A 25,968-nucleotide genomic window follows, 5' to 3' on the forward strand; every position below is an offset into this window, starting at 1 on the left:
ATTAGCAAATGGTTACTGTAGCAGCACATTGTCAAATCATGGACTAAATAGGCTTAATAGATTCGTCTCGCCGTTTAGCCTCCATCTGTGCAATGGGTTTTGGAAATAGTCTATTTTTAATACTCATAATTAGTATCTAAACATTCGATGTGACAGAGACTAAAGTTTAGTCCGGGGATCCAAACACCCGCTAAACTTTAGCAGGGTCATATCGAATGTTCGGATGCTAATTAGGAGGACTAAACATGAGCTAATTACAAAACTAATTGCACAGATGGAGTCTAATTCGCGAGACGAATCTATTAAGCCTAATTAGTCCATGATTTAATAATGTGGTGCTACAGTAACCATTTGCTAATGATGGACTAATTATCCTTAATAGATTCGTCTCGTGAATTAGACTTCATCTATGCAATTAGTTTTGTAATTAGACTATATTTAATACTTCTGATTAGTATCAAACATCCGATGTGATAGGTGATAAAAGTTCAGCGGGGTACCCCTAAGTTTTTCAGTTTGAGCAGAGATCGTTAGAAAGATGGCACCAATGGTAACTGAAACTGAAACTACCTTGGCCTCGAAGTGCTCGGTGAGGAGGATGTTGCTGGACTTGAAGTCCCGGTGGACGACGGGGACGCCGACGGCCGTGCTGGAGTGCAGGTACGCCAGCGCCCTCGCCGCGCCCAGCGCGATCCGCAGCCGCAGCGGCCAGTCCATCTTCACCTCCCCAATGCCTGAAGAAGAAAAAACTTGTCAGGAAGCAACTTGTGAACATCCAGGCACACTGACATTTTTTCTCATTGTGGCATTGCAACTGGAAGAGGAAAACATTTATGCTTGGTGTCACCGTTGAGGATGTCCTGGAGGTTGCCTTTGGGCATGAACTCGTAGACCACGAACCGGTGCTTCCCGTCGGCGCAGTAGCCGATCAGCGTCACCAGGTTGGGGTGGTCTAGCCTGCTCAGGATGTCGATCTCTACCCGAAACTCGCGCTCGCCGTCGGCCTGCTTGGAGGTGGGCAGGTCCATCTTCTTGATCGCAACGATCTTCACATCCAGCAGAAACTTCATACTGTTAGAATCGATTTCTGAACATTGCAAGTGGAATGTTGTATAGTTACTTAAGTACGAAACTACTGACTGGATGCTACTACATACAAATTCTGAACTGAAAACGAAAAACATGCTTAGTGCTTTTGCTCAAAACTTGGGTGTCAAGTTTACTTTTATCATGAGAAATTGACAATCAAAGTTTGATGGATTTTGACTGGTGGTTGCCACTTTGTTTTCTTGAGAGTGGATGTTAAGACAAAACGTCACACCACTCTGATCGTTTCTTTCTGCTGGACGTATCACATCCAGGTCAGATGGCCATCGCCAACAAAATTAAAATAGCATGCCAAATACATGCAACAAAAAATGAACTTCTCTTCCAAACTGAATCATTGGTGCTAAGACTGCCGATAATTCGAAATGCTTCGGATGAAAGCTACTAAAGGACAAATTGACATCAACGTGTGAGCTTAAGCAAACACCTTAGCGTGTCTCTACAAATTCTGAAAATGAAGCCCGCGCCGACAGAAAGGGAAAATGACTGGGAATCGGTGAAAAGCACCTGGCCATCCTTGAGCACGCCTCTGTAAACCCGGCCGAAGCCGCCCTTGCCGATGAGGTTCCGGTCGCTGAACATGTTGGTGGCCTCCTCCATCTCCTTGAGCGTGAACACCATCGTGCAGTTGCGCTTCTTCGGTGGCGGGCTCTGCTCCTTCGCCTGCCACAGCTCGGCCGGCTTGTACACCCCTGCAGAGGATGTTCCTCAGATCATCAAAATTCCAACTCCTGCACACCTGCAATTTGCAAACTCACGCATATAATACAGAAGGCAAAAAAATAAAATTGTTCGCTCACATGGATTTAGCTGATCAAGTGATCTGCTTCTCCTCCTCTTGTTCCAGGATGAGACTATGTTGAACATCTTGAACCCTCCCTTTTCCATTTCTACTTAAGGGCAGTGGAATCACTACCCAAGAAATTTCTCGGCTTGTCGCGTGAAGATCTTCACGCGGGAACTTTCTGATGCATCTAGTTCGTCGATACCTTCCCGTGATCAAGAATTCAGAAATATTCCTTGCTCCGGCCCAAGGCACACAGGGGGCAGCACGCTTTACCAGAAAAGCACATGCCCTGTAGCTGCAAGAATGGCTACCACTGCAAGTATCAGCGCATAGAACACACGGCATGGTACCAATTCAGTCTTCATAATGGACACTCACACTCCTCTCAGAATGGCAAAAAAAACATGATGAACAAGCAAATTAACAACGCTGACCTGAACCGATCGATGAACCGCCCGCGGCGCGCCACCGATCACGGAGGAGGATGTTGGATGGTCAGCAGCACAAGGACGAGAGTGGACGGGAGGGCACGGAGGTGCAGTACACAGTGCAGGCGAGCCAGGAGGATCAAGGGTAAAGAAGGAGACGATCTCTTGGGAGCCAAGTAGGATGACGAGACGCGCCACCTGCTATGGGGCTTTGGCCAAGAAGTAAAGGGAGGACAACGCAAACCGAGTAGGAGTGGGCATTACATTAGCAGCTCGCAAGGCATGTCGCATGTACAGAGGAGCGTGCTTCCGGGCCAAGGAATTGCCGAAACGGACGGTGCTTTGCGAGGGGCGGAAATGGAGTTTGAATGAGGAACGGGGCTGGTTGGTGCCGCAGGATAGGTTTCGGGCAGGAATCGTGGGGGGAAATGGTGAGTGGCGACGGGGACGTCTAAGGACGGAGGGGGGAGCGGTGGTGGTAGAGGTGGCGGTGGTTGCAATGTAGCCGTTATCAGGAAGCTGTCAAGCTCCAGTAGGCAGTACCAGTGAATTCTTTTTTCAGTACTGGCCAAACAACAATAAAACCAGATGATCTCTTCTCGGTTCCAATTCGTCCACGACTTTTGAATTAAAAAAACAGAGAGTGAGATGTTGATTTGCTAATTTGGCAACGGAAAGCTTCAGGGAATGAAAAGGCCGGATTGGGAGAACTGTGACAGGAACCATTGATAATTGTTTCGATCGGTGTCGCACAGGGGGAGGGCGAGCGGCGGTTGATCGGATCCGGGCTGATCCCGACGCGGTGAAGTGAGGCGGACGACGGGTGGGGTTGGGAAGGTTTGTTTCGCACACAAGCGTTTCTTGGTTGGAGGGAGATCGATCCTCTGAAGGTCTCTGATGGCGACTGGTTAGCTCATGTTGTAGGTGAGAGGTGGTTGGTTTTGGGTGCAGGTCTGTCTGAGTCTGACGAACCAATTACCAAACTTGCCACTCTTTATAGGTTGTGTGAGTGAGGGCGGAAACGGTAGGAGTATTAGATTACGCAGAAGATGCACGTTTGTTACTTTGTATGAAACAATTCAGAGATTAGACAGATATCTGGCGTATGTCATCAGATTGGACTTTGTGAGCCAGTATTGGTTAAAATATCTTGCAGAAGTACCTCTTCAAGTCGTTGAAGCAATTGGAGAGAGTATATCAGTGGACTGCGGTGGTACTCTCTTCTTTTTCTTGCCAATCTTTTCCTCTCTCTGACATGTTTATCAAGATCATTGGTGGAGATCGTAACAACATACTACATCGTTATGCGACAAAAAACGACATGATTCCGAACAGAAGATAAGGAAGCACATGAGTGAATTCCGAAAGAAGAGAAGAGGAAGTACATGAGTACCAGACTTTTTCATTGTACAACAATTTGTTAGCATTAAGTTGTCTAGACTCTAGACCATGAACACAGTGAATTTCTGGATCTTCCTAAGCAAAGCTCCGCTCTGTATTATAGGTCGTCTTAGCTTTGACCAAATTTAGAGAGAGAAAAATGCACAGCATCCTTTGACCATTAACTTCTCTTGCAACATATCATCAATTACTAGAAAATCAATGTTATATAAAAAGATCTATGATGATCATAGTTTCATAAGCTCAATTTTATACAACTAGGGATGCATGCACTTTGACTAGCTAACTGATTATCAAAGTTCCTAAGTTCGATGTAAAAAAATAAATCTTAATATGCCCTAAAAAAAATGGAGAGAGAGAGAGAGAGAGAGAGAGAGAGAGAGAGAGAGAGTACATGTCTTTATGTTTAACGGGCGAGGGTGCTTTTCTCCCACACTTTTCTTTTGTAAGAAAAGAAGGTGAGCATGGTCAACTATGGGGTTTTTGTTTGATATTGCTCGAATGTATGTTTGCATACCAGCAACCAGCCAACTTTAGTTAATATTAGCTTTTATTTGCATGTTTATTGTTCCAGAGGTAAAAATTTGTTGCCATTAAGGACAACCTTTTTTTTTCAAACTTGAAACTAATAAGGTTTGAAATGAAGGTTAAATGAATCTATTTATAGCAAAAAGTGCATTCAAATTACAGAATCTATATATCAGATTCACTCACTAGAACGCACAGCCCTTTTCAATATTAACCTTGACAAAGGATGATGTCTAGGCGATGCTTTACCTTATAAAAAAAAAAGAGAGGCTATGCTTAATTTTGACGTATCTCATCGCAAATACTCCAATTTAACACTCTGCTTGCGTGCGAAACAGACGTTAGCACTGAATTTGGTTCATCCAAAAAAGAAAAATTAAACGCCCATCTCGCTGTGCTGAACGTATGTGTATCTTATGTGTTTCAAGAAAAAAAATACTACACAAAGACATGTTCGGTTCTAAACTGTATCACGTCGATGAGGACGGAGAAGGGTCGCACGGCACCGGGTGCGGCTATACGCCACTTAAGCCGATAAATTTTCCACCTGTCGCTTTCAGGATGATCAATTAATATCATGGGCTAATAGGAGTATGGAGGGATAAATTAACCTCGCAGGAATTAAAATAGATATAAGTTGCATGCATGTCCGACGTGACAAAATATATGACATCACCCACATGCAAAGTAATTTTCAAACAAAAAATTTATAAATCTCAAACCATATATCCAAATTTAATTTCGATCACACCAATGGATTGCTTACAACAAGATCTTTAAAACAAGACCCCACTCGACTATGTTTCGATGATATTTTTTAATACAGAATAATTAATTTCGACTACTGCCAACGAATAGTTGAACATCAGAAATAATAATTATTTTCTTTGAACAAATAACTAAACAAGATGAACAAAATAATAGTATATAGCCAACAAAAGTAATTATAATCACAAACAATTTATTCCAATAAAGCTAAATGAAAGTCCACCACAAAAAATTCAAGTTCGTGATTAAATAAATGATACTGTGATAGGTTGCGTAACTTTCAGCCTAGGAATAGCTAGCTAGTTATGGGTTGAAATCACGGACAATTTGTTGTACAACACAAACAATAGAAACTCAATATCACAGATAAATACATACATATAGCGGAACAAATTATATAAATTCATGGACCAAAATAATTGTACACGTCGAACAAATTATACAAACATATAGAGAAAAATATACAATCATAGAATAAATTATAAAAATGATAATTTTCTATGAACAAATAATTAAACATGATGAAAAAAAAATAATTTCTATGAACAAATAATTAAACGCGACGAACAAAATAATACACTGCAAACAAAAATAGTTGAAATCACGAACAATTCATTGTACTGTCAAAACAATAGAAACTGAATATCATGAACAAATAAGTACACACCACCAAACAAATTATATCAACTTACAGAACAAATATGCATACGCTTAGAATAAATTATATGAACTCATGAAATATCATTGAATTATGCACACTTGACAAAATAAAAATATGCACACTTGACGAACTAAAAAACTAAATAAAAATAAAACTAAATAAAAAAATATGCACACTTGACGAACAAGGCAACAAAAGATTAAGAAAAAAATACATCAACTACTGTAGTCGCTACACCTCATAATGTTGTTTTGCCTATTTTACGGGAAAAAGAAAAGTTAATACTAAAATATAAAAACTAAGAAAAGAAAAGAAACACATGAATAATAAATAAAAATAAAGTAATAGAAAAAGAATAATCACAAAATAAAAAAGGGAGAAGTTAGTTTTGTTACCTAAAAGAAAAAGAAACGGTAATAAAGAAAGAAAAAGAAAAATAAATGAAGGAATAATAAATAAAAATAAAGGAATAGAAACATAATAATGGAAAAGGATAAAAAATAAAAAAGAAACAAAATAAAATATTTAGTGTTGTTGCTAAAGGAAAAAGAAAAAAAGGAAAAAGAAACGGTAATAAAGAAAGAAAAATAAGTTGAATCGCAAGAAAGAAAAAAGAAAAGAAAAAGAAAAGAAAAGAAAAACTGAAAATGGGCCACAATTGGGCCATCACGCTCTCACGAAAATCGAAAATGAATAAAAAGTGACATAGACCGGACCATCTCGCATAGCAGGTCGCATATTTGCTAACGGGCCGAATTCACTCCTCCACTCTCATGCGTGAAAAACGGATAAAACATAAAACGGACCGAGCCTTATTCAACTCTCGTAGCAGGCCGAAAATGTTAGTGGGCGGAATTCATCCCACCACCCTGTGTGCGCGACGGATAGCTATCTGTCGCATGCGAGACATTTTTTTTTAGGGGGAGGGGGACATGCGACATGCAGCTATCCCGCACGGCACCGGCCCGGTTGGCAAGTTTGGCACCACGAGCACGCGCACTGCCTTTCCCCGCTGCCTACAACGCCTTTCTACCCTCGGATCACAATCCAACGGCCCAGACACCTTCTCCTCAACAACTCAAGAGCGTTGGCGGCAGCCACCGGACCCGAACGAAGCCCAGCGCCGCCGCTGTTTCCGAAGACTCTTCTTTTCCTCCACCACCGGCCCGGCGACGCTAATGGAGAAGAGCAGTGGCGCCGCCGCTGGAGGCACCGCCCCGCCGTCGCCGTTCCAAATGGAGGATTTCCAGCTGGAGGGGAAGAAGCCCGTCAAGAACCCCTTCGTCCCCATCGGTATGTACGCGCCTCCCTCCCTCTGACGCGCGCGGCCTCTTTCGCACTGGGGGACGGAGGAGCAGGTTCAGTCGCCGCGCTCTGGATCCAAGATCGCGGGATTGTGGTTCCTTGGGGATTTTAGGCGTGGGATTGGGTCGGCGGGGATCTAACTGTTGTTTACCAGGACTGTGGTTTTGTTCTGTTATTACTCCCGACCGGCTTTATGCTTGGGCTAGATTGGTGAGGAGCAGCTACCGCAGGAATTAAAATGGGGCAACTGGTGTGAAATTGGATGCTTCTTGTTACTGATTTGCTAACATAATCCATAGTTTCTGCGATGTATTCTGTCTGTTCCGTTTTAGTTCTTTTACCTCTTGCGCATTCATAACTGCATTGACCAGTAACTGCACACATGCGGCTCAATCGGAGAAAATGAAATTCCATATTGTGTGGAGATGCTGGTTGAAATTTTGGCTTTCTCCGTTGTCAAATAGTACATATGGATTCTGCCAAACAGATATATTGGATTGCTTTGTTAAGGACTTGGGTTGGACAAACTGGACAGCATACCTGATGATGGTTGAGATGGTTGTTTATTCACTGGCCACATTTATGATTTTCTTTTAAATTTTGGTGGACCTCTATGAACGATAATGGCAGAGTTGTTTAAGTATGTGTACATGGTAGGAGGATCAACGTTTCTTATTCTAGATGCGCATTATGCTGATCTAACATATGCTTTAATGGGTCTGAATTAGTAAACATAGTTTGATGATGTCCTGTGCTGTTACCGGTGACCTGACCTTTATTGTTTAATGTAGTATTTTTTCCCCACTCCCAGTCTCACTAAGGGTTCTCGGGGAAGAAACAAGCTGATCCCATGACAATTATTTAGGCTCCACTGGGCTCATTTGCAGAATGCAACTGAGTTGTGCCAGATTATTTTAACGTGGCCCAAGAATACCTGCTTATCATCACTTATGCCTCAATCTTAGAATTTATGGCTGTTTGGGTGATTGCTCACTGAGTTTAATTTCTAAATCCACAGAAGGGGTGAGGCTAGAGTGGGACTGGAGGGGCCCCCCCCCCCCCCCCCCCACCCCCCACCCCCCACCCCCACCCCCACCCAAAAGGCTATGTGTCCACCCACAATTTTTCACCATGTAAAAGCACAAAAATTTATCCCCCCTTATGATCCATTTGCTATACTTTGGCCGCCCTCAACATCAAGTTCTGGCTTCGTCCCTGCACAGAGACTGATAAAGTTGACTTCTCATTAATCAGCTGGTCTGACCTTATCGAATGATTTCATCAATATTTCGAAAGTGAATTATAAAGTATATTGCTCCTTGGTTTAGGGTACCTCTGAATTATAACTGCGCCGATGGGCATGTGGAAGTTCATCTAGTTTTGGGCACATGCAGTGGTGATGTTTGGGTGTGAGCATAAAGAGGAGTTATTGGAGTCAGGATGTGTAGCACCTCCATGAGCACTACCTCAAACATCCACTTTGATGATAACCTTATAATAGTATATGTGAAGCTTTCTTCAAGAGGTGGATGTTCTGGAACTCGTGAAACATTTTTTAGACCCTTAACACTGTTCAGCTTATTTGGCATCTATAGTCTGCTTTAAGTTGATTCATGATGTTACTACCTCCGTCCATAAATATATGATGTTTAGGACAACCTAGTTAGTTAAAAAATGAACTAATTTGCTTGTCCTAAACGTCATATATTTATGGATGGAAGGAGTATAAGCTAGGCAAGTATTTGATTAGTTCTGAATTTGTCGATCTTCCTCTATTGGTTCTCATTTAAACACTCATACGATTCAATCATGTATTTTATTACATTTTCTGGATCTGCCTACCATATGGTTTTTGTTGTGTATTAGAATTAGATCAAATTAACATTTAACTTTAATGTAACCAATAGACCTTTCTGTGATGATGCCGATGGGAACTTGACTGGAGATACTAGTTCGCATTGCTGCCAAAATTCTAATTTATTATCTTTGTGTCATTGTATGACTTAACCTTACATAATCGCTTGCATTACAACTCTCTTATAATATGTTGCATTGTTTTTCCAGGTGCATTGGTGACTGCTGGAGTTCTGACTGCTGGTCTGATCAGTTTCCGATATGGGAACTCTCAACTAGGCCAAAAACTGATGAGGGCGCGTGTTGTTGCCCAAGGTGCAACAGTCGCTCTGATGATTGGCAGCGCTTACTACTACGGTGATCAAATCAAGCTGTTCAAGAAAGGATCTAGCCCATGAACTTCACTGGAGTGGATGTTGCTCCTTTTAGCATATGGAATGTCATATGTACGCTGAAAGTTTACCTGGATCCTGCTGTTTGTCCCTCCTAACATTGGGCTTAACCATGTCATTTTGTCCTGACATGCGATAGCTAGCCAGAATTGGGTATTGGTTCGATCAACAGGCCTGATAATAAATAGTTTGTTTGTTGAATATGTCATGCATTATTTCTTAAAATGATCGTATCATTTTGCTGTTCTTTCTGATCAATCGAAGATGTGACAAAATATGATTGCATGATAAACAGCTTGGGTTCATTTAGCCACGAGTCTTTACCATAGATGGAAACGGTTGCTGCGCGCATTTGTGGTTTTCACGATTTGGCCTTGACTAAGTTCTCACCTGTGATACGAGTTCAATGACTATGCGTTTGCAAACTGTCTTAACACCCCCCAGATGGTGGCAGCGGGAAACATGAAGCATGGCCAATTAACATATATAACATTGAACACAATAATTCGAGTAAGATAGATGAATTGTGTTGAATTTGGGAGCTAGGAACTTTTGATTCCCAGTCCCACTCATTAGCATCAACATAAGAGTTATCTCGTCAGAAGAGAACCAACAACCAATTATGTTTCTGTAAAGACCGTCAGTATATTCCTCAGACGTTGCGGAGGAATATTCCTCAAAGTAATCTAGTTAACACAATCTATCAAAATATTATGAGATCAACAAAAGATGAGCATCTTAGAGGTTAGAACAGAGAACAGTGAATCGATCATCCCCAGCTGCTTTGGCAATTTCTACTCTAGTTTCACTATGACTCTGATGGGCAGTCTCCGATGCAACCAAAAGCGTCCATCTTCTGTGTTAGGTAGGCCATGCCGTAGACTGCTTGTATGATACTAAAATTGATACGAGCCTGAACCGGTGAAACATGAGCAGATCCTTACTATCCAGGAATGGTCAGATAAGACAAGATAAACACTTACATTTGAATTTCACCCCTTTTTGTAGCTTTTCATGTCCAGGTTCTGCTTTGAAATTGAAGGTATACAAACAAGTCTTTGTTTACAACAGTTGCACAAGCCATTGGAGCTCCATCATCCTCTGTAGTACACTTTGATAATCTCAGATAAACAATTTGACGCGAAAAGAGAATCTTACTGCTACAAGAAAAATTAAACACGCAATTAACACCACCGAGGCCAATCAAAATTTCTGTTAGAACAACAGTTAAACACATGATTTGGAGGCTAGCACACATGCTATAGAATTTCACCGACAAGGGTTTGTTTGGTAGAACTCCATCTGATTCTAATTCTCTATGGGAGTTGATTCTCTGAGAGAAGTGATTCTGTAGCTGAAAGTGATTCTCTTTGATTATCTAGCATAAACTCTTAAAATCAGGATGAAGAATCACTTCACAGAATCAAGAGAAATTACTTTTTTCAGCCCCCAGTTTCTTAGTTTATTCCAGAAAATCACTTCACATAATCAGCAGAGAATCACTTCTTTTTGAAAAAGAGAAACTGTTTGGCAGAGCTCCTGCTGATTCCAGCAGAGAATCAGCTATGAGAGCTCTGCCAAACGCAACCTAACTTTTGCAAGATTCTGCACTTTGTACAAAACACAAATCAGGCAGGTAGCGCCAACTTTGATCTTGTCAAAACTTGAAGTGTGAAAATGGATATCAGTGTATCAGTTACATTATAAACCAGGCCCCTGTGGGTATAAATACATACTCCCTCCGTTCCAAATTGTAGTTTTGGCTTTTCTAAGTGCATAGTTTTTGCTATGCACTTAAATATAGTGTATGTCTAGATACATAATAATATCTATGAACTTAGAAAAATCAAAATAATCTACAATTTGAAACGGAGTATAAAAAAAAACCTTGCTCCATTACGAGCACATACTTTGGAAATTGCTATACTGACTATACACGGCGCTGTTAATAACAAAAACCAATTCCAGTGAACCCTCTCATCAAGCTACCATTTCTCCAGTAAAAATCCAGAAAACAGTCAGCAGTTAAATTATCACCCAAGGGTTTAAGAGCTGAATCACCTAACCCGTTCGTTAAGCGCTGCAAGTCTGCACTGGGATGCTTAAAATGAAGATGCAGACCCTCCAACCAAGAAATACCGTCTGTCCCTTGTCCCACCACAGGACACAGACATCATGTTCTCAATTCTCAAAAGCCTCTCGTTCCTTTTCCTTGCAAAAAGTAACCACTCAGCAGGTTTTCTGTTTTCAAACAACAGTGAAATGGCAGTTCCGCTTGGGCAGTACTCCCTCCGTCCCAAATTACTATTCATTTTAGCTTTTTTAGTGCATAGCTTTTGCTATGCACCTAGATATATGTTATATCTAGATACGTAGCAAAATGCATGTACCTAGAAAAGCCAAAACGAATAGTAATTTGGGGAAGGGAGTAGCATTTTCTGTATGGGTGTGACTGTGAAATGCAAATTACAACACCCAGGATACTTCAAACTAAATCATCCAAAAGGTGAAGTCCTCATTGAACAACATTAGCTGGTTTCCAAAATACCAAATAGTCTCCGAGCTTCTTCCAAAGGATCTACTGGAAAAACTTCTTTTATCCATAGCATCTGCATGTTCCGTACTGGGAAATCAGGGAGTTCTACATTGAACCCATTCAAATCATCTGGGTTTATAACTGATGCTATAACATTCTGCAAAATGTAAAGTTCATCAAACAGGATACCTTCTAAGAATTCAAGTATATTACTGATACGTTTAATGTATGACCAACCACTGCAGCAAATTTCTAAGTCTTGGGACTACAAAAGATAAGTAAAGCCGTATATCTCATGAGACACATAAATGAATACATACTGTCATATGGCACAAATGCACAAAACACACGACTAATGACACAAACAACACATTTGATTGTGATAGAACAATTCACATCCTAGTATAATAAAAATGAGTTTCATCAATCCAATAAATCGTCTTTCAGAATCATATGTAAACATACATTTTCTTAGCTCGAATGCTGTATAATGTCCTAGATAATTGATCCAAACTGAAAATGCTTTGACAATTAATGGATAGATAAACTCACCAGAGTTCCGTTCCAACAAGCATTAAGGATAATAAATTTCAGAAGTTTGTCTTCGAAGCGACTTAAGACTTTATGCAAAACAGAAGATGCATCCAAGTCTCGGCAGGAGAAATCAGGAGGAATTCCACAGTTTTTAACAATAACACATGTGTGCCTCTTCAACAATTTTTCTAGGCAGTAACCAACAGTATGCTGTAATTTGGTGCTGTCTCCACCTTTTGAAAGCTTTAAATTAACAGAAGCATCCAGATGTGCAACTTCCTGCAGTCTTAGCAACAATTCAGCCCTTGCATCATCAGCCCAGCAACAGCAAAGGGATGATCCATCATCTGCTAAAAGCATAGGAAATACAATATGATTAATACATGTGCTCCATACAAATCAGAAAAGTAAACACCCCCGTGTATCACTGGAATTATTTTGAATTTTGATCTAGAATTGTGTATGATGCATGTTACTGTGTTGCCTAAAATGAAGAGTTGCAGCATCTCTTACCAAGAATAAAACCAGCTAACCTGACTTTTACATTTGGTATTTTACCATGGTTAATCGATTTATCCAATACCAGCTTAAGAACAGTTGCCACCTGGAACAAAGGTGAAGACATCAAATGATAAATTTAAAGTAGATGCCTGGAAGGAGTAGAGCAAAAGATAAATAGAGCTTGACATCAAAGAAGACATCTGAACAACATTAAGCTGTTGTGAAAGGATCAGGGAAGATTAAAACAGAGTACATCTGTAACCTACACATGAGCCAAATATAAGCAGAAAAGAACCTACCCTGCAGTCAAATTGCATGTGCTTATTCTCTGCAAAATGCTTCCGACGAAAGAAAAAACACCGCGAAACTGTGCTAAGTAAACAGTCCTTTATGCGATAAGACTTGAGTGGTGAAATAACACTTTCCTCAGTCAGGTCAGTATGGCTGATAGAGGTAACTTCAATGTATGTAACAGGAGTTAACAATAATTCATGCCTGCAGCAAGAAAACAGAGGATATAGGAACCGAGCACACAAAATACAACTTCGTATTTACATAATGAAAACTAAATATTAATCTGAAGCTTAGGTTTAAACATTAAACTTGACATTACAAAAAAAAGAACATGATCCCAAGCAATTTGCACGATAAATTATCCTAGTTTGTAAACTTTCCCAAGTATTGACATCAGTAATCTTAAATTTAGGATGCAGTAATACACTAAGCTGATTTACATTTCTATGCAGTATGAGATAACAGCCATTATGGTCCTTGAACTATGGACAAAGGGTCAAACTGATCCAGGGGCGAAGCCAGCCTCATGGTTCACCAGTGTCAGCATTGTTTTCTACCGGTGTCATTGATGTTGTAAACAATATTTGAACAGTATTTTGCACTAAATTTTCTAAAATCCATCGGTGTCAGCTGACACCGACAGCAACCTGAAGCTATGCCCCTGAACTGATCCTCAAATTTAAAAAGGTCTGATCTAAATCTTCAGGTTTACAATTTTTGGGCCAAATTATGACCCAAAGTCCCAACCACTTGACCAGGGGTGGGCCCAGGATTTTGACAATGGGTATTCAAAATTTCATATGGTAGAAAAAGCTTAGGTTATAGATTCATTTATAGACGAAGTAAAAATCTCTGGCTCAGGTTATCTCTTCTTTGCCGCTGAATAAGAGGAGGAGAGATTGGAAAGCCTATTTTGTGGTGCTTTGTTTTTAGTTTTTGAATACATATACATATTATAGACTACTTATGCAAAGTTTTTTGTTAAAAATAATGGGTATTCATTTGAATACCCTTGAATCACAATAGGCCACGTGGGGTGCTGGCTCAACACCTAATCATCCACCCTCATATTTTACTTTCTCACCAAGGTTCTTAAGCTGTAGCCTAGACAGCAAGATATAACTAGGTCGCACCTAACATCTTATTGGCGCACCTAAGTTGCTACAGGACAACTGCCTTAAGAACCTTGTTCTCACAAATTGAAACAAACCAAATAATCCCTTCTTCAAGGGTTGAGTGCTTATCATGGTCAACCCAAGCACTTCAGCTCACTGCCCGTTTGCTCATCTAATATCTTTCTTATCACAATTTCAGTAATGTGTATTACGTTGAAAACCATATACAATGGGAGGCAATGGGTGAGGGCAGTATGGTCTTGTCATGGGGTACGACCGTATGAGTCAACCAAAGAGGAATGGAGATTAAGTGCTGAGTAGTGTTCCATACTTCCAAGTGGTGTAACAAGTAAGCAGAGTCTCTTCATAGGCTATGAGTCACCCAAAGAGGAGAGGTCATGATTATTAGATCCTGAGGAGCGCTCCTTGTGGTGCAACAAGCCGATGTGTCAATTTGCCCAAATGCAGACTTAGGGCCTATTTGGATGGGAATCTTACAGCTCGTCCATGTGGATGGACTGGGTATTTAGTTCAACAATCTGGTCCATCCATACAGATAGTCCAGGATGAGGCCCCTTATTGGACTAGATTGGTCCTTTAGGGATGAGGTTACACATTTTACCTGTTACTGTTTGGGGGAGATCTAATACTTTTTTACACAGCATAAATATTTGCCCTCACACTAGCTGCATAACAAACCATACAACATTTCCTACACCTTATTATTTACCTCTACAAAGAAAACTAAGTATGTACTCAGTTCATGCTTAGGGAGTGCCCATACGTACATGGACAATGCAAGTTATTTTATTAGGAATGGAAAAGCAGCTCATCCAATTCAAGATTCCATTTCTACGAAGCAAGCTTCAGACATCAGCTTCTTGATCAGATCAAGGTCATACATCAAATTAGAGGTAAAAGCTAAATTTTTCATGCAGGTAATTAGGTAAATGATGGTCTTTTGCTGCAACCAGCCAACCATAGGCCTGCAAAGGGAGCGGGTCGATCCCTTTGTGAGATCGCTCCGACCCCGAAATTAACCAACAGACCGAAGCGGGCCAATCCAATTCTGAACAGGAGCAACAGAGTCGTTACTCCCATCAACCCCAATCGACCCTCAGGTTGAACCTCGTGGCGTTGCTCTCCGCTGCCTAGCGCTCCTCCCGATCCCTGCCTACCAGGTTGAACCTGCCAGCCACCAGATCAGGCTCGCCGGCCATCAGATCGACCTAGCGGCTGTCCAAAGCTGCCCTAGCTACTCATACATATCCACACGCATGCATGGGTGAATGGGGCACCAGGCCACCAGTCATTAGCTAGCTTGAATCAATCCAACCCCACGTGTGTGCGGTTTGACCCTCGGTGCACCGCGGGCCAGCAAGGTTCGTTTGACGCAAGGGGCAGGTTGATCCGTGACCCTCTTTTTTCTCTGACGGAGCAGAGGGGCAGCAACAGGGGCGCTCCAATCCGCACCCCTTTCAGGCCTAGCCAACCATACTTACAAGACAATGGAAGTAACATTTAATGAAAACAAGAAGAAAGGGAAGGAACTAACTGTGTCAAAAGGACGCGGTGGAATGTCACTGTTGCCCCTGGTCCCATACCAACAATAAAAGAATGTTTGCTTAAGAATCCATGGAGACGTACCTGGAAAGGATGCCATGAGATGAAATATCATTATCTCAGACTAGCAACTAAGCAGTAAATCGAAAATCATGATCTGGCTATTTACCGTGTGATTATTATCAGCAACATGGATACATAGACTGTACTTCTCATTAGCAGGCATACATGTTCCCCTCTTGCAGGCATGTGAATGTATATTTTCTACTTTCCCCTGTACCGATATTAAATCTCCTCGAACCGCTTCTTCAGTTTTCAAGTTAGCAGACCCAGAAGCCTCCTTAGGCATCATAATATCAATGCATGATGACACACTTAAAACTTCAGTGGAGGAAGCACGCAGCTGATTCAATACATGGCATACGGTGTTATATTCTTCCATTTTTGTGCTCATTGCCTCACAAGAAAAATCCAAATGGAAATAAGAATTACAGTAAAAGTCATTCCAAGACTGTACTAATTTCAGCTCATCACGGATGATGTTTCTGGGAAATGGCTCATCAACCTCCGCTGAAGTAACTCTAACAGATTGATTCCCAATTGTCCCCTTGATGCTTATATTACCATCAAAGGTAATGGCAATGCTCCAAATTTTATCCTGAGAATCCAGTGAGACTTTACCACCTTCCAAACATCCACAGCCTTCCGTTGTGCAAGTAAGACTTCCACTGGGACATTGGAGAAGATAGTAGCCATTGATCCGCAGTAACTGCATATTGATAAGATTAAGTAGAATTTAGAGACGCTAGTACTGCTCATGGTGGGAAGTGGCGACAAATAAATAGTGAGAATTAGGCTTCATCATCAAAACCATACCTGATACTTGATAAAACCTCCCTCCTTGAACTCTAACAAAATCCTTGATGTGTGTTCTCTTTCACATACAATACGTTCATTTAGAACAGTACCATCTGCTGATCTACAAGAATTGCTAGACACCAGAGTACCACAAAGATTGGTGCTTCCAAAACTTAGCGAACATGGGATATTACACAATTTTGCCTTAGAGGCTTCAGAATTACCTAGTAGATGAGAGTGTGACATTCTAAAGGCCTCAGCATGCTCAATGCATTCACCTTGCCCAATAAACTGCAAATTATATGGAAGTATTACAGCTTCAGCATAGAGTATAGGCCCTGACATGTTCTGCTGTTGAACCTGCAATAGAAAAATGAGAACATAGACACTACTAGAGACATGATTATGCTACAAATCTCTAGATTTTGGGTAGATGAAAAGAAAATGAACTCACATTATTTGGAGGAAATATGTGGGACAATTTAACAAGGTGAAATGACCTGGCCCTATAATTAATGTGCAAAGGAATATGCAAGGAAGGGCCAATAGGATTTAACTCCCTCCAGCATAGTATAACATACATATTGAGGTGATGCACTCTTTTTTTGTAAGAAAGCTTCTGAAAGATAGCCTTACAGGACAGTGGATCAGCAACATCACAATGATCTAGGTAAGCCACTGGGCCTTCAAGGGCTAGCTTATAATTTCTGATCTGGATGGCAAAACGAAAATCAGAAAACATTGTTAATTATACGTCCGTATGGGCATAAAGCAGTAAAGCAGATGATGGTAAGCTCTATTTTCCTGATATTAAGTGTTTAAAGTAAGCTCACAAAAGCAAACTAAGCACTCTTAGAACTGGAACTGCACGACATCATTCTTCTGGACATTACACTGCTTTAAAACACCCTAGTAGGATGATAGTATGTTCCAATCCAACATATAGGCTCAGTAGCCAGTAGTCCAGTACTATCACTAGAATCATTAACCTGAAGATACATATCTCAAGGCATTTCTACAGAACAGAATTATGTCCCTATCGTAATGTCACTGCAAGATTGTGCAGCGAGGCAGTGAGCCCTGCAGGAACAATCTCTTCTATGTCTGCTTTAGTGCAGATGACAAAGGAAAGTAGTTACTGGAGTATTTTTCTGCACTGCCACCTCCACTATGGCACCAGGTTTTTTTTATACTACTATGGTACCAGGTTGACAAGACCTGTGACTTCCTCCAACCTCACAGTACTAGTTGCCCATCAACTCTGGGTGATACATCATCCACCTCTGCTGGATTTCCCAACCAATAAGTGCAAAGATCTTAATTCTGACGTCCAAGAAATCAAGTGAGTACCATAGACTTTACAACAAAGAAGGCAAGGCAATTGATTAACAAAATTACATTCATCAAATGCATCACATACAACAACATAGCCTTCTTGTCCCAAGCATATTGGGGTAGGACGTTGCGTGGATATTCACATGTACAAATATTGCATGCGAAATTATGGTCAATACCTCATAGATGCCATACAAACTCCCATTCGGTGGAAGATCAGGTATAATAACATCTATACATCCAGTGGAATCAACCAGCTGCAGCCTCCCTGACAGTGGAGAAGTCTGTATGCAACAAGGACACAGGCAGTTCAAAATGCATCCTAATCCAAAGTCTTAGGACTTAGGACATGAAGTAAAATCATTGATGTAGCATGCCTACTCACTCGTCTGCACCACGAATATGCTAAAGAATTATTTCAGAACACAACCTTGAAAGTACTAAAATAATTTTGTCAAACTCTGGCCTTCAAAGTAACATACAATTTTAAACATGAAGCAAAGTGAGATTCTCAAAGTAATTGGCCTAATCTCCTTATTGGACTGTCTACATGCAAACTATTTCAATACTAAACCTGCAAAAGTAAAGGCTCTAGATACAATAACAGATGAATAAGGATTATCCATGTTGAGCTCCAAAGATACACGTGCCACAGGAGAATCATAACTCAAGGAACAAAAATAAATTTCACTAACAAGGAATAATCATACGGTAATTGAAAAAATTCAACGACAAGGAAAACCTGGTATTCAAGAATCTTACTAATGAACGTTCCAGGTATCACAATTCCAGTATCTTATGACAGGATAAAGAGTAATAAAAGGTATAATGATTAACATGAGGTAAATAACACAGGAAATTAGGCATAACCTTGAAACTGCCCACCAATACAAAATCCAGATCTTCGCTCGAAATTATTCTTTTGGTACTGCCGGGATAGGAAATTCCATCACAGAAGAATCGGTTCTGTCCCTGGCTCTCGCCCACTTCTTCAGGACCATTCCAAAATTTGAGCATCGACGATATCCACAATGATTCACACTTGCAGATAAAATTAGAGAACGGTATGGCCTAATGAATAAAAAACTGAATTAGTAGCGGGCATAAACAAAACAAAAGTAAACTTAGTTCCAAATAAAGAATCAAAGGACAGACTACTACCAATTTGCAAGACTCCAATTTTGATCCAAGGCTTGAGCTACCACAATCATGGCTGCAGAATTTCATTATTAAATTTTTCTGCATAACCAAGTTCAAGTTAATTAATTCACAAGGAAAAGACGTTGGATGAAATGCAATGAGCACAATTAAATTAAACTCCATGTTGAACACTAAAGTAAACCTGGAAAAACAAACAGAAATTATGAGTGCCCACATGCAGTGCTGCTACTTCCAGCAAACTGTATTGTCCAGGGAAATTGCTCACCCAAAAAATATACTTATTAAAGAGTTTTTAGTATTCTTTCTAACTTATGTAAAATCTTTTTCCACGCAGCATATTAGCCAAGTCCCTGAGGTATGTGACAACATGCACAGAATTCTGGTGCCTCGTGCATGTCTCTATTTCTTTCTTTTGGGGTTTTGGGGTGGGGGTGGGTACGGAAGTTGAAAAGAAAGCAAACAAACACGTAGTGGCAATTAAGGGCACAAAGGAGGCTAGGCTATTTGCCTTCTGGCAGCAAACCAAAACAGTTGCCAGTCACATGCAATATTTGAAGCAGAAATAATACACGCACATTCAGTGAAACAGATATACTACTACTAAACTTGCCTGAGGTTGGCACTTTGACAGGAGAGTTTCAGTAGCATAGGCATGAAACACTCCTTGCTTCTGTTGGTACCTTGCAGTACAAGAGTTTCAGTTCGCAAAATGAGCAGATAATATGACAGACTAATAACTAATAAGTAATAACTACTACAGACAATAAATTGTTCAGATGATGCAGTAAAAATTAGCAACATACATTTTGTGAGCCCCAAATCTCCTTATCCGAAAACAATTTTGTAAACTTCTGTATAAAGCAAGATATCAGAAGTAACATCCTGAAATAGAGGGGGGAAACAATGAGCATACCTTGAGATGAAAAGTTTTGCTTTGTCAATCACTTATCATGGTAAGTATATGCCATAGAAATATAGAAGTTAAACCATATTCATACCAAAATCTAGAAGGCATCTCCAGTGAGTCAACAAACTTCCCCAGGAGGCTCTTGCTCTCCGCTTTTATATGACTTCTGCACCAAGAGCAGAAACTGCTGAGTCATAGCATCACATACGAGTAATGATTGCAAATACAGTTCCCATCTTACTTGGAGTCCACCAGGGAGAAAGACTTTACAGTGAGGCAAGTTTTACTGCATGTTGCAAGCAGAACAGTTCCCGTCCAAGCAAAATTCAGACGCATTGCATGAAAGTTCTTTACAGAGATCTACAAAGAGGTAGAATAGCTACAGTGAAATCTTAAGATGGAATTTCGAAACTCAACAGCACCAACTCCGCGGTAAAGATTAGCAACGTACAAAAGCACCAACTCGAAGACAATGTGGTGGCAGGAGCAGCAGATCATCTATGAGCAGCCACACAGTGTCATCCAGCTCAACCGCTAGGCCCTGCAAGTAAATTCCAGTAACAACCCCAGCATACACCCCACCACATTTCTCTGGTGAGCCATCCAATGGCAGATTTCCCCTGTACGATCTGCACCATGCCATCGCCGTATTTGTGGATGACACCAACATTGTGTGTGAGCCTTTCTCCGCAACAGAAACTAACTTTTTCTTCAAACCCGAGATGTACACCAGCCTCCCTACAAGCCACACCAGCAGAGGCCGCCATGTACATGCTGAGCCCACAAAGTACAGGAACTTGATTACCTCAAACTTATGATCCTGAGCAGTTTCTGGCGGTGATACTTGACATCGACGGCACCCACAGCACAAAATCTCAGCCAGAAACCCGATTGAACTGGCACTCCTCTTTTCAGCCTTGGCCTGCGGCATACTGAATACCACGCTGACGGACCTGACCAACCCAAACACGCAGCCGCGGCTCGCCAAGTCCGGATCTTGAGCGGGCCAATTGAGCCTAATCTTCGCCAGGAAGCTACGCTTCGGGGCCGGCGCGGGCTCCTCCTCCTCCGCGAGGCGCCAGCGGACCACCTCGAGCACGCCCGCGGCGCCGTGGAGGCGGACGGAGGGGAGGTAGTTCCACGCGAGGACGCGTATCTCGCGGCCCAGCGCGGCGGGGTCGAAGTCGAGGAGGCAGCAGCAGACGGAGGCGGCGGGGGAAGCGGAAGCGGAGGAGGCGGGGTCGGAGAAGGAGAAGCAGTTGCTGCGGCAGCCGGCGGGGGCGTCCTCGGAGGGGAGGGAGAGCGTGCCGGAGAGAAGAACGGGGTGGGATATCGGAGCGAATGGGGCCGTGCCGGAGGTCGAGGTGGGGGTTGGGCCGGCGGTGGCGGCGGCAAGCTTGGATTTTTTTCGGGGCGGGGAGGGGGTGGTGGGTGCGGAAGGAAAATGTAGGGAGGAGGCGCCGGTGGTGGGGCGGCGGAGGCGGAGGAGGTCGGCGACGGTCAACCTCCGCGGAGTGAGCGCGGGCTCCGGCGGCGGCTCCATGGCTAGGGATTGGAGCGTTTGGGGGGTTTGGGGGAGGAGAGGGGAGTGGGGGAAGAAGAGGAGAAGGCGAAGCGGGCGGGAAACGAGGCGACGAGGAGCCGGGGGTGTAGGGCCCCCACCCGATCAATTGGGAGTGTGTGGTGACGTGTGGGGTGCGTGGTGGGCTAGTGTGGGCCTGCTACTGTTATTTGGGCCGGAAGCGACGGGTGGGCATGCTGTTGGGCCCGGCCTTTTTTGATCTGTTGCCGAGTTTTCCTTTTTTCCAAGAGACCAAGATTATGGAAACGAGCATGGACGAGTCAGCTTCCGGCTTTACCCTGGAAGAAACCGACCCGTTCAGCATAGTACTCATCGATCCAGACGCGCTTTTTTGATCGAAGTCTTGACGTCTCGTTGAATAATTCTCACGACTCAAAGCACATTCATCCAGGAATAGCATAATCCTTCCATGGTCTGCAAGTGGGTCGTACGTAGCTAGCTTGTCAGATGGTGAGAGAGCCTTTCCCTTGCGTTGCGTGCCTGCTTGACCCACCCCACATGCATTGGCGACACCTCACGGTCTAATCCTCGGGCCTCTGCCAAAAATGGCAAACCAAAAACAATCATATTCCACGCTGCCTGCACTGCACAATCTTTACTCCCGCACGGCGAGGGGGCCGCCGTTGGGCAGCCCGTCGCTTTCCGCGGTCGTACGCCGGCGACGACAGCAGCCAGGGCACACCGGCAGCAGGAACCCCCGGGACCCATCCAACCGCGCGCCCATCACTGATCCGTTTTAATGAATGTGTTTTCAGATCTCACTCGAAACGAAACAGATAAGATAAGGGAACCGCTGATTATATTAAAAAGCAGAAGTAAATTCAGACCAGACCAGGTATTGCTCTCAGTTCTCACCCGATCCCAGCTCGGCATTGGTAAGCAAGGACTCTATCTATGATGATCTCTCAATAAATTTATCTTTTAGATGTGATAGTGCTTGGACATCCGATAATTTTTTTAATCAGACGCTCCGTTATAATATTAAAAAATAACTATTGAAATATTAAAAATCAACACTTGCAATATGAAAGCATGCACTAAAAATAATTTTGGAACTCATGCACGCCATCTATCTCATTATAGGATAAAAAATCCCCGTGCGCAGTATTTCATCATGTTTGACGCAACATTCGTCGAAAGATAAATTTGCAACACCTTTACGTGCATGAAACATCTCGAATCACTTTGTGCAACATTCAAAACAGACACATTGCAACAATAAAATCACAAGTTGCAACATCTTCAAACAGACACATTGCAACAATAAAATCACAAGTTGCAACATCTTGAATAGAAACAACTCTTGCTTGCGATCTCGGCCAACGAATCAAGTATTGCAACAACAAAAAAAGCATCTCTTATAGCATTGCAACAACGAAAGAAGAAGATGCTGAAATAAAGAAAACAATTATATGCAACATCGTGAACAAGTTGGTGCAACACTCCGATTGCTAACAAGTCAAACTGTTGCAAATAAATGAAACATCAAAAGCCAGCTGTTGCAACATCCAAAAATCTCTACTGCAACACCATGAGATACCTATCGCAACATGGAACCGTCAGTAGTGTGAGATGGGGAGATAGGCGCGCATCCGTGATGGGGCATCTCATCGAGCACCGCGAGCGCGTCGCCGATCCGGCCTGCGTGCAGAGGGCGCGCATGACGGGGAAGTAGGTGTAGGCATTGGGCGGGACGGGCACAGCCACGGCGAGACGGTGTGCGGCAAGGAGCTGGCCCGTGCGGCAGTAGCCCGCCACCATGGCGTTGCAGGCGATGACGCCCGCGCCGTCCCCCGCAGTGGACAGCGCCCGCGCAACCTCCGCGGTGCGGCCCACGGCATAGAGCGAGTGGATGAGCGCGGAGAGGCAGCCGCCGGCAACCGTGTCGGCGGATGTCGTCGCGGTGGGGGCAGAGGCAGCAAGCACGGCAGGCCTGAGCTTGGGTGAGGCTTGGAGCCCGAGATGGTGTGCTACTGCTATCGCTCCGAGTCGTCGCGATGCTTCTCACAGGTTGTGTGGCTCTGGTGGTTGTGGGCCCCATGTTTAGATATTGTTGTGACCAGCATCCGATGCGTCCGGACGTGCGAGTTGTAGCATTTCCGTTTATCTTTTAAGCAAAATCATCGATCGGTGTGCTATATAACCACAGCATGCGATTCACATTAGCCATATATAAGGTCCGGTGTTCCAATTCTGAATAGGACCCTCCAGCGTTGTGTATTTGTTTCCATTTTTGTGAGATGAAGAATTATTCACCGACGACCATGATAACCAAAAAAATGGCGCGGGAGAGGCACAAGTGATAGCGCGTGTCGCCCTTTACCTGTGCAACTTGCTGTTTGTAAAGGATAACAACGTCGGTCTGACTGGGATATAAATTGACAGCGGAGTGTTTTGTCTGAGACATGTAATATTCCACATGCACTAAGCTAATAGTACCTGTTGCTTTGTGGTTTGTTTACCGTGATCATTAGTACCTTTTACCAGTAGTTTGTACTAAGCTAATAGTAGTTTTTTTTTGTAAGCCTAGAAAACCATGGGCGCTTACGATGCTTGTCTAGCTGGGAAGGAAAAACTCGCGAAAAGTACCAATTGAACTGCAAACTTTCACAAAAAGGAAAGAATTCAAATATTGTTATAAATTTAACCGCGCAGCACCTTGGAGTATTGAGGCCAAAGCATGCAAGAACAAGAATGAAACACGATGTTGTTAATTAACGAGGTTCACTCGAAACTGATCTGTATTGCTGCGCCGTTCAGCCGTTCTTAACAGCAGTCACTTGTTATACGAGAGTCTGTTATAACCTCCCGATAAAAAAATGTTAATCTCAACTCTAAATTATAAAGATAATCGGACTGATACATGTTGCGTATATATTCCGAGCTGTAATTAACATGTATACTAGAAAAAGAGGCGATGACCCATCGATCGTTTGCTGCTTCCCAATTATGACGGATCCTTTACCCTCTAGGGCACGGAAGGAACACAAGTAATGACCCGCGCATTAGCGGATAGGAATCGCTGAGTGGTCATGGCACAAGAGAAATGAGCCATCATTTTCTAAGCCTGATGACGGATGGACGACTAATCATCCATGGCTCATGGGGCATCGCCACTCACCAATCCAACACAGGACAAAAAGGGAGAGCAACTTTCATTGCATTGCATTGGACAGGCACACATCGATCTCTCCTTGTCTCTCCCACATACACAAGAATTGCTTCTATTCTATACATATGCTAATGATTTTCTTTAATTTAAGGCGAAATCATGCGCAGCTGCTGTTTTTGACGAGGTCGAAAGGCCAAGCTACACGAAAAGAACTTGTGGCTGCCGGAGCGTGTCGATGCCCGGAATCAATTCAGGCGCTTTCTTCCCCCTTTTTTTCTTTGTTCTTTTTTCCTGTGGAAGGAAAAACTCCTGAAAGCAGCAGGGGAGAGGGAGACAACAGCGTGCAAGTCGGAGTAGTGGACGAGGGCCATGTGTTTGTCTCCGGGATAATATGCGGCGCTCTGTGCTACCCTAAGCTGAATACTAGTACTAGCTGATAGCCTGATAGGCTATAGGGATTAGGGGGCATCTCTTTTATTGCTCTGATGTGGAGTTGTCTCTCCTCTGAAACGGCTCCGACTTTACTTCTCTGGTGAAGCTGAAACCATTTTGAAAAATATTTGGTAAAATTGTTTTACCTTGTCTTTCATGAATAGATTGGAGATGTCAAATGTCCAATATGTCTTTTGATATATGACTTGATTGTTAAGTTGAATTGTATGTTTCCCTTCCGTTTGTAATTTTAGTTCATGTAAATTAAAAAAATAAATAGAAATATTTTCTTAACTAATGAGCAGTACTGTAGCTAGCAACCAACAACGGTAGTAACTAGGGGCAGCAGCACAAGAGCTTCTGGCTCGCTCCCTCGATGTTCAGCAATAATATTAGTGGTTTTTATAAAAGATGAGGCATAATCATCACATAAACCATACAAGCCAACATAGATGCTCATGATGATCTGATCGCCCTTGCAAGGTCATCACGGAATCTATCCATTGCCCGCTCATTCGATTCTGAAGTTGATGTATCGCTTGCATTTTGGGAAGGAAGATGTCTTGCATGTCTTGATGGTATGGTGGGCACATAATCAAGATTCTGATGACATTTGCGAAAATGTTTATTTTGTGTATTGTTCTCACGAATGAAGTTATGGAGGTATATGGTTCTGGCAATGATCATCATTTACTTCTCCAATAGAAAAGTAGGCATCTTGAGAAGTATTCTCCACTTCATTTTCAACACTCCAAAAGCGCGCTCTACCACATTATGAAGACTTGAATGCAAATGGTTAAAGAGCTC

The 25,968-nt window shown here is 42.5% G+C and overlaps 3 protein-coding genes across 9 annotated transcripts in view; 1 reads left to right on the forward strand and 2 right to left on the reverse strand.

Moving 5' to 3' along the window:
• LOC101766019 (probable serine/threonine-protein kinase PBL28) overlaps nt 1-2,778 on the reverse strand; it is a 4,812-nt gene extending 2,034 nt beyond the window's left edge. The window contains exons 1-5 of one of the 3 annotated variants that reach the window (XM_004956645.2): nt 2,329-2,778; nt 1,908-2,189; nt 1,615-1,799; nt 848-1,046; nt 571-734 (exon numbers count right to left, since the gene is read on the reverse strand). In XM_004956645.2, coding sequence (XP_004956702.1) covers nt 571-734; nt 848-1,046; nt 1,615-1,799; nt 1,908-1,995 — 636 coding nt within the window. In that variant the 5' untranslated portion in view covers nt 1,996-2,189; nt 2,329-2,778. Of the gene's footprint in view, nt 1-570; nt 735-847; nt 1,047-1,614; nt 1,800-1,907; nt 2,208-2,328 lie in introns of all 3 variants that reach the window. The other 2 variants (XM_004956646.2, XM_004956647.2) reach the window with 2 other exon arrangements.
• A 3,862-nt stretch (nt 2,779-6,640) lies between these two features.
• On the forward strand, nt 6,641-9,477 carry LOC101766986 (RING-H2 finger protein ATL48). The gene is made up of 2 exons (XM_004956648.4): nt 6,641-6,973; nt 9,050-9,477. Exons 1-2 carry the CDS (start codon nt 6,859-6,861, stop codon nt 9,235-9,237), a joined length of 303 nt encoding a protein of 100 aa, XP_004956705.1. The 5' UTR covers nt 6,641-6,858; the 3' UTR covers nt 9,238-9,477.
• Nucleotides 9,478-10,925: 1,448 nt separating this feature from the next.
• Nucleotides 10,926-21,601, reverse strand: LOC101781967 (CST complex subunit CTC1). 5 transcript variants are annotated; one of them, XM_022823741.1, is made up of 17 exons: nt 20,487-21,601; nt 20,277-20,395; nt 20,127-20,201; nt 19,932-20,010; nt 19,739-19,798; nt 19,129-19,206; nt 18,838-19,038; nt 18,147-18,251; nt 17,087-17,344; nt 16,651-16,992; nt 16,292-16,543; nt 15,944-16,177; nt 15,767-15,858; nt 13,102-13,297; nt 12,815-12,905; nt 12,320-12,651; nt 10,926-11,924 (listed from the first exon to the last, which is right to left on the reverse strand). In XM_022823741.1, the coding sequence occupies exons 1-17, from the start codon at nt 21,576-21,578 to the stop codon at nt 11,760-11,762; spliced, it is 3,771 nt and encodes a 1,256-aa protein (XP_022679476.1). In that variant the 5' UTR covers nt 21,579-21,601; the 3' UTR covers nt 10,926-11,759. The 5 variants fall into 5 exon arrangements, with proteins under 5 accessions (XP_022679476.1, XP_022679475.1, XP_022679474.1 ...); XM_022823740.1 differs by having other exon boundaries at nt 15,944-16,543; nt 20,127-20,198; XM_022823739.1 differs by having other exon boundaries at nt 12,320-12,648; nt 15,944-16,543.
• Between the last annotated feature and the right edge of the window lie 4,367 nt (nt 21,602-25,968).

The sequence above is a fragment of the Setaria italica genome, chromosome II (genome assembly GCF_000263155.2).
Source record: "Setaria italica strain Yugu1 chromosome II, Setaria_italica_v2.0, whole genome shotgun sequence".
NCBI lineage: Eukaryota > Viridiplantae > Streptophyta > Magnoliopsida > Poales > Poaceae > Setaria > Setaria italica.